The sequence below is a fragment of the Mauremys mutica genome, chromosome 8, assembly GCF_020497125.1.
Source record: "Mauremys mutica isolate MM-2020 ecotype Southern chromosome 8, ASM2049712v1, whole genome shotgun sequence".
NCBI classification, from domain to species: Eukaryota; Metazoa; Chordata; order Testudines; family Geoemydidae; genus Mauremys; species Mauremys mutica.
Window position 1 is genome coordinate 107,774,411 of NC_059079.1, and position 8,940 is coordinate 107,783,350.

The 8,940-nt window shown below is 43.9% G+C and overlaps 1 protein-coding gene across 20 annotated transcripts in view; it reads left to right on the top strand.

The window, feature by feature from the left end:
* SGCD (sarcoglycan delta) overlaps positions 1–5,725 on the top strand; it is a 477,745-nt gene extending 472,020 nt beyond the window's left edge. For all 20 annotated transcript variants that reach the window (XM_045026061.1, XM_045026053.1, XM_045026056.1 and 17 more), the window contains 2 exons: positions 4,414–4,537; positions 5,433–5,725. In XM_045026061.1, the coding sequence (XP_044881996.1) occupies positions 4,414–4,537; positions 5,433–5,606 (298 nt within the window). In that variant the 3' untranslated portion in view covers positions 5,607–5,725. The remainder of the gene's footprint in view (positions 1–4,413; positions 4,538–5,432) is intronic.
* The last annotated feature ends 3,215 nt before the right edge of the window (positions 5,726–8,940 follow it).

Consider the following 8,940-nt stretch of genomic DNA (forward strand, 5'->3'; position numbering starts at 1 on the left):
TATGCTGACCTCCCATCAGTTACTGCTGGAGTTTGAAAGCAAGCCCTGGGATAGCGTTTAAAGTTTTGCTCTCTCGTTGATTGACGGCTGCACAGTTTCCAGCACCAACATAAGAAGGCTTTGCTGAGAGACGCACAACTGCCGCCACCTGTTCATTTTTAATGCTGAGACATCTTAGAGATAAATTTGAATGAAGGGGTTTCAGTAGCACATTTAGCACTGCCCATTAAGCATGAGTGAGACAGAGAAGGATGGAGTTCACCGATATACATGCTGGCGTGCATTTCTATGCAGGCAGAGTATGTTCTGTTTCTGCATAACAAGACCTCGACAGTACTGTTGATTAGGGTAACAGCTGTTTGCAGAAAGCTTGGTGTATCCCCACGCCCATCTTCTATCCATGGCACTTACCTGGGCCCCATTATTGCAGTATCTGAGTGCATCTCACCTGTTACTGTATTTATCCTCACAACATCCCTGAGCGGCCGGGAAGCACTGTTATCCCAGGTGGGGAACTGAGACCAGGGGCCAGAATGTTTAAAGTATTTAGGTACCTAAAGATGCAGAAGGTGCTTCGTGGGATTTTCAGAGGCCCCGTAGGCACCTAATTCCCACTGAAAGCCCTTGAGGAGAGGTCTTGCAGAACGGGAAGGGGGTTGCCCTTTAAGCCCATATGCTTTAGGGCAGTGGTTTTCAAACGTTTTGTATTGTGACCCCTTTCACACAGCAAGCCTCTGACTGTGAGCCCCCCTTATAATTAAAAATGGGGGGATTCATTTAATTTAATAGGGGCTCAGGGATGTCAGCCCCACTGAGCTGACAGTTCACGACCCCCTGGCAACCCCCAGTTGGAGAACCCCTGCATTAGGGCAAAAGCAGCTCCAGTGAAGTGGTGTCTGGGAAAAGCAGTAGAGTCTCCAGGCCTGCTTCCAATCTTGCTTTTACACCAGGATAACGGCATTAACTTCAGTGAAGTCACTCTCACGTCACACTGGGGTAAGTAGGATCAGGATCAGGCCCTCAAGAGCCCTCAGCACAAAAGCAAAAGAAAAAAAAATAAAGGGCATAACTGCCAGTCACTAGGATGTAAAACGGAAGCGCAAGAGCAAACAATGAAGAGATCTAGTGTCTCCACCGCTGTAAGTGCAGGCTTACCCACAGCCTGGCAGGTTGGAATCCCACAGAAAGCTCCACAGAGCCACCCCGGAAAACAAATGTTGATTCTGAATGATCCGCTCATCGCTAAATCATCTCCTATCGTTATTAGCCTCCAAATTGGTTCTGCTCTGGGAGACTCAATAAGGTTTTAACTCAGAGGAAAGCAGTGTGTGTCTTAAACGAGTGCTTCAAATGAAAGTATTCTGTAAACATTACTCAGACCCCTTCTTGTGCATAAATCCCCAGCTGCCCTGCTTGGCTTTGCATAGATTTTCTGCTGCTGGTTTAAAGACAGGTGTCTGAGGGATTCATTCAGGAGATCTAAAATAAATCATACAATAAACCTCCTGCAATCCTGAGTGCCAAAAATTAGTAGGGTGATTCTTTTCTCACTTCCACCAGCATAAAGTCCTCTGAGGGCAGAGTGACTAGAGAGCAAGTGTGAAAAATCAGAATGCTTTTTTTTCGGGGGAGGGGGTATAGCTGCATATATAAGACAAAGCCCCCAATATCAGGACGGTCCCAATAATATCAAATGGGTGCGAGAGGAGAATTGGACCCAGAGACCAAAATATAAATACAAACGTGTATTCGTTAAGCAGAGTCTTCTTTTCACTGAAAGAGTCACAGTTTGTAATGACATCACTCACATTCATTTACACAGATTTAAGGGTCTCCGATATCTTTGGCTTAAGTCTGATTTAAAAAAAAAAGTTAAATGGATGTCTCTCAGTTCACGGAGCAGCTGGAATAAGATGGTCGCAGTCTCTACTAATGATTAAGAGGACATGGGGTCTGTCTGCACTGTAATGAAATACCCATGGCTGTTTAATTGCACTTTAGACATTCAGGCTCAGGCTGGAGCCTGGGCTCTGGGACTCTCCCTCATCCCAGGGTCCCAGAGCCTGGGCACCAGGCTGAGCCTGAAAATCTACACTGCAGTTAAACAGCCCCAGAGCCCCAGTACTGCAAGCCCGGGTCGGGTGACCTGGGCCAGTTGCAGCTGTTTAATTGCAGTACAGTAACTCCTCACCTACAGTCATCCCAGTTAACATTGTTTTGTTGTTACATTGCTGATCATTTTTGTTGCCCTCCGCTGGACTCTTTCCAGTTTTTCCACATCCTTCTTGTAGTGTGGGGCCCAAAACTGGACACAGTACTCCAGATGCGGCCTCACCAATGTCGAATAGAGGGGCATGATCACGTCCCTCGATCTGCTGGCAATGCTCCTACTTATACAGCCCAAAATGCCGTTAGCCTTCTTGGCAACAAGGGCACACTGCTGACTCATATCCAGCTTCTCGTCCACTGTAACCCCTAGGTCCTTTTCTGCAGTGTCCCCCTCCCCCCTGGTCCTGCGCCCCACATCTTCCATAGAGCAGGAGGGACACACCAGGGCTCAGGACGGAGGGAGCTTGCAGTAGTTGGGGTCTCAGCAAGCTGATCTAATTAACAAGGCAGTGTACTTAAAGGGGAAATGTGCGTATCTCCCTCCATTCCTGCTGCCTTGCAGAGTGAGAGAGTTAACCCTTGAGGGCTCAGCCAGTTGCTAGTTCATCATTTAGCAGTAAGGGAAATATCCCACCCTCTGACTCCTCCACCTCAACCAAGCTTCACAATTATCATCACTGTGTACCAGTATTAAATTACTTGTTTAAAACTTATACTCTGTGTGTGTGCGTGTGTGTGTATATATATATATATATATATATAGTCTTTTGTCTGGTGAAAAAAATTTCCCCGGAACCTAACCCCCTCATTTACATTAATTCTTATGAGGAAATTGGATTTGCTTAAAGTCACATTTTTCAGGAACAGAACTACATACATAGTAACTGCCTTAGGGCAGCATAGCAGGGAGCACCAGAGCAGAAAGAACCCGTGGAAAAGCAGACCAGCCTGTTGGGAAGAAGGAGCAGCTGGTTTTTTTGCAGACCTGCCTGTGGCAGCATCTCCTTGTTAACAGCAGTGCTGGGCGGGGAGGGGGCTCCACAGGGCTTTGGGGTGAATCAGAGCCAGGGGACAGCCATTTGGGGTTGCTTTCTCCCTGGCACTGCAGCAGCATTAATGTCTGTGCCTTCACACCCGCTTGGGGAGGCAGGTGAAACTAACAACAAGAAGACTGCTGAGCCTATGGCTTCACTGACAAAAGAGGTGTATTTGTACTGTAGGTAACTAACCCATGGTAGCTATCACAGTGTAAACACAGTTCAGACAAAGCTCTTTAGTTTTACTGGGCAAAACTAGGCAAGGTCCACCACAGGCTTAGGGTGGGCTGGGATAGTGCCAACCTCGCCTAGCTCTCTAACTGAACACTAGGATTTTACAGTGAGATAACTAGCACCGGTTTGTTAGCTTGCTGTAAAAGATCCACCTTTGCATCAATGGAGACAGAGCCTTAGTGAGCCATGCAGTCAGGTGAAAGCCGGCAGCCTGAGGAGCAGGAGAGGGGCCCCTCACCACAGTTCTCCAGAGAGCCTGGAGCACCATGCAAGACTGAAGTGTATGCCCTGTACCCACTGTGCAAGGCAGCGGGCTCCCTTCTGCGATTAGAATGCTTCTGAACCTGCAGGAGCTTTCATCGATTGAGCGGTTAAAGCACTAGGCCCGCCCATCCCTGTGGGGTTTGGGCAAGTGGGGACACGCAGCCCTTAATCTCTTCCTAGCTCCGAACAGCTGAACTTTCCCCAAGGGTTTTCATTTCAAGGACCTTCTGATTTCTAATCCTTGTTCACAGCCTCGGGCAAGTCATTTAGAGCTTTCTACTGCAGTATTCCCATTACTTAAATAAGCATAACACTTCCCTGCCTCACAGAGATGTCATGAGGATTGGCTTGTTCATGTGTGTATGGCGATTTGAGGATGCAAAGTGCTATGCAAGTGATAAGAATTAGAATGATAACGTTTTGCTATTATGCCCAGGTTGTGGTATTGATTATTTAACAGATGTCTGAACTTGTGAGAACAGCGAGCAAACTGATCAGCCTGCGAAGCTGAATTTCCAGTGCCTTGCACCTTGTTCCTTCATCTACATCTGGGCAAAGTAGGTGCGAAATGCTACCACATTAGAATGGTAAAGTTTTATACCCACTTTGTACATGGAGTCTTGCCACTAACCTCAGTGGGCTTTGAATCGGGCCCTCAATGAGTACCTAAGGTGCAAGGCATTGGGGAACTGAGCGGGGTGAGAAGAAACGCTCAGCTTGACCATCCAAGTGCAGCTAGTGATATAATCCCATCTTTACTGCATTACAGACTTGAGTCACCCACACGCTCTTTGGTGATGGAGGCTCCAAAGGGAATTGAAATTAACGCAGAGGCTGGCAACATGGAAGCCACATGCAGGACGGAGCTGAGGCTGGAATCAAAAGATGGAGAGGTAGGAAATGGAAAAGGAACCCTAAACCAAAACCAACCGTCACCTGCAGATTTATAACTGCCTCATCCACTTAGCAGCCCCCTTTCACACAGTGGTTTAAAAACAATGGTGAAGCTGGCCCAGATACGATAGCAGTGACTGAACACATTGTGTGCAAACTAGATTCCTTGCATGGAGAATACTCAGCTGATTCATTATTTTTAAAGTGCTTGGATAATAGCATCTGTTGTACTAGGAGATTTATGCAGCTGTAAAATTGCACTATACTCCTAAATTCTCTGTTTGGTTGTCAGTTTAAAATGAGATTTACTTGGCTAACATAATTCAATCTTAGATCATGAATTTTGCAATGAGAGGAGCTTAATTCACCTGTATAGGTCTGCAAAGCTTTTGTAACCGGCTGTTTTGATTTTGGAGGGAATAGTGTCAGGAAAAGTTAGGCAGCTACATCAGTTAACTACCAGAAGGAAAAAAGAGGGTTAAAAAAAGGGAAAAACTAGAATTGGGTGGAAAAATTCAGAATAATAGTTTATTTTCCCCAAAAAATGCACTTTTGGGTAAACTGAAACTGCAAAATCAGGTTGAACTTGGCAAATACTTTCCCCCCCTCCCCCCAAAAAAATATTTTTTGAAAGTGCGGAAACATTTTGTTTCAACATTTTCTAAGTGAAACATTTCAACTTCTCATTTTGAAATGATGTTTCCTTTTGAAGTAAGCTAGATTTATTTTTTAAAATGTGTAATTACAGCTGCCGCTGCTTCCACCCTGGACCCATCTGCATGAAAAATTCTATTGCTCACATCTCAGTTTTGCAATGAATGTTATTTAGCGATTAAAGATTACAACTCATCACTAATTCTCTCTCTGTCTCTCTCTCCCCACACCCCACTTCAGATTACGCTGAATGCTGCAAATATCAAACTACCTAGATTGCCTCTAGCATCCCACTCCTCTACCGGATCCAGGCAAAAAATCTACGAGCTGTGTGTGTGTTCCAATGGGAGGTTATTCCTGTCTCAGGCAGGAGCTAGCTCCACCTGCCAGATAAACACAAGCATCTGCTCTTAAGAGACAGTTCGCAGCAGGCATTGCAGGCAGCACAAAGGCCCTGTTCTGGTCTCACAGATAGCAGCTGCCAACTATTTTTGCTAGAACCCAGAAAGCCTATCAAAGACTTTTTTGTGTGTGTGCGCGTGTGTGAATATATATATATATATATGAATATATATATATAAAAATATATATATATCCTCTGTGTAAAATGATGTTTCAGTACAATGAATCCCAGGGTGACCCTATTACATTCTGTTAAATTGGACTCACTACTCCCTGAACTCTTCTGTATTAATATAGTCTAATGGTCCTCCCTTATTACTCACCGTCTCCTCCTAGCAATGGGAACAATGTCTGATTCAGTACACGGACTGACGTACTCCTAGCATCAGGCAAGAGGAGAACAACAACTCTGATCATTTTTGCACCATTAAAAATCAGTGGCAACAGAATGGCCGGCAAGACAGAGCAAATGGCCTGAAGAACTCCAAGAGGCTTGTCACTAAATTACACTCTATTTTAAATCTAAAGTAGAGCAGGCTAATTGGGAGACTCTACACTGGCCACCAGGAAAAGTGGGTTTGATTCCCAGTGCTGGTCTCCCACCACTTAGCCTTGGGAAGCAGGGAATATAGGCCCCAATTCTGTTCTCAGCGGAGTAAATGGCAAAACTCCCATTGACTTAAGTGGTGCTGGATCAGGCCCAGAGAAGGTAGAGAATGGCATGCATCATTCAGCTGTGATGCATTCAGCCAGTGAAGGGGCGATGTTTAATGGGCTCTGAAGGGAGCCCCTTTCATTCCTTCTTGGCAGATAGAGGTATAAAAGATAAGGGAATTTGACATGTACGTGGGGGGTCACTGCCTCTGGGAGAAAATTCAAACTCAGGCTAATTCTGTTTTCCTGGGGTTTACAATAGTAATCCCTATTTGTGTAACTGACATTTTATTTCGTTACTTTGCATCAACAGGAAAACTAACTGTGCAAATGCCACATCCCCTGTTAACAAAAAAAAATGCTTTAATTAAAAAAAAAAAGAGAGAGAGAGAGAAAAATGTTGCAATTACAAAAATACCAGGTCTACATAGCCATCAGGTGTTCTAGTTCACCCTAGAGCTTTCAATCCTACACTCTAGGAGTCTGGGGTAATTCTGCTTTTAAAATAAACCACCTCTCTCTCTCTCTCTCTCTCTCACACACACACATACACTCACACTCACACACACACACACACACACACATGTCTGAGAGACAGTGAAACTCACACAAAAAAGAAGCATTATCCAAATTCTCTGCAGGGATTTTTTTTTTTTAAACAGGGAGGACAGTCTGAGGTCACTCACTTTTTATGGAGATTGCAAATATCAGAGATGCTGATTATGAAACAGGACTTTTTAAAATGTTTTATAAAGATTATGACCAAATAAGGTCATGGAAAAGTAAGGCTTTGGACTCTGGGTCATCTTGAACTTGAACCCAAATAACTCAGTATTTGAATCTGTTTTTCATGAGTGGAGGTTTTTCCCTCCATGAGGCATTTATGGGAAAGGAAAAATGTGAGATCTGATCTTGTCATACTGTTTCCATTATCCAAAAATGGGAATACCATGAGCAGTGTGGAGATCTCATAGTTACTGGGTTTCAACTCCATCAGTGGCTCCCCCAGGCATTTCAGAAGCCTGTGAAAAACATACATGGTAAATTTTTTAAAAGTGCCTAACTCCTATTAACTTTCAATGAGACCTGAGTTACTAAGTCATTTAAGTGCTTTTGAAAACTTTACCCCTATACAAATACTCAAACCTGTGCATTCCTCTGGTGATATTGAAAGTACATTGATTTCACCCAAACAATTTTCAAGATTAAATATCACAAAAACAAAATGTTTAGAGACAGTTTGGCCAATTTCTACCTGAGTCACTTGTATTTTCTTGGGGGCTCGAGAGTGCCAGGTTTCTGGGGGGGTTTTAAATGCGCATATAAGGCATAATCCAAAGCCAGTTGAAGTCAATGGAAAGACTCCCATTGACTTGTATGGAACTTGGATCAGGCTGTTAGAAAAAAACCCTGTCCTTCTGGTTGTTTTGCTTGCTATCAAAGCACACTTGAGGACACCCATAAAATTTTACACTTGACAGAGGTTGAAAATGATTAGTTCTACAATTTTCTTAGTGATGTGGTTAGGTTAATTATCAAGTTCAAACTATTTGTTAATTAATGCAAAGGGTCACCCAGGATAACAATTGTATTGGGACATAGAACTATACCATCTCTGTTCAAAGAGGGAAATTGTGCCTATGCTTTAAGTCAATGCACTCAGCAAGGAGAAGCACATCATATTTATCTTGTTATTAAAACTACTTTATTTTATGGGGGGACAGTTGGAAGGGAGGGAGGCGGCTGTCAACAGATGTAATGGGAGCCGATGGTGCAACATGGAGCAGACTTAAGTGAAATCCATAAAGGCTGTGAGGGCTACTGGAGTGAGTATAGACTTTTACCATATTAAATATAACAAAAGACAATGTATGTTAGCTCCGGACCATACCTGAAGTCCCACTCATAGCCCCACGTGGAATACATTTACTGTAGTATTTTTTTTCTCATTTCATTTCGTATTAGATAGTAATTCACATCACATGCAAGGGCCGATTCATAAAAAAAATTATTTGTCAAGGGTTCACAAGGTTATAATGAAGTTTGCGCTGAGGTAAAATCTTTTACTGGCCCAACTTCTGTTGATGAAAGAGACACGCTTTCGAGCTACACAGAGCTCTTCTTCTCACTAATTTCAAAGATTTCCACTCAGCAACGCACACATCACGGTATAACTGGCCAGAATGCCCGGGTTGCTGCTTTGTTCTCTCAAGTCATATAGTAATAAGAGTGTATTGTGCAAAGATCTGCTTTTATTTCACTTTTCTCCCCCAATGACTGATTCTTGTGCTGGTGAAAGATACTGGGTAGAGCACCAGAACTGGCACGGGAAGGGCTGGGGTAGTGTGTAGTTTCCTGTACTGCATTGCCAATATTCCTCAACCTGGCCTAGCAGGTCCCACCCCTGTGTTGGAGGGAAGCTTAGTCTTTACCTTCATTCAGTCTTTGCCCTCCCTGCTGGATAGTTTAGTGCCATGTGTAGTGATAGTTCTAGTGATGTAGATGCTTATCTACCGGAAACTGAACTGAGATCATCATGCTCATTTCACAAAGGCCATGAGAGAGCCTTGAGGCCATTCTGTCATTTACCAGTCTGGGCTGGATTTGAACTGGTGACCGAAGTACCTGTCCCTATCACCATGACAGCTTGTTGTTAGTGCAGGTCCTCTTCGTCAGGTAAAAAGAGTACCTT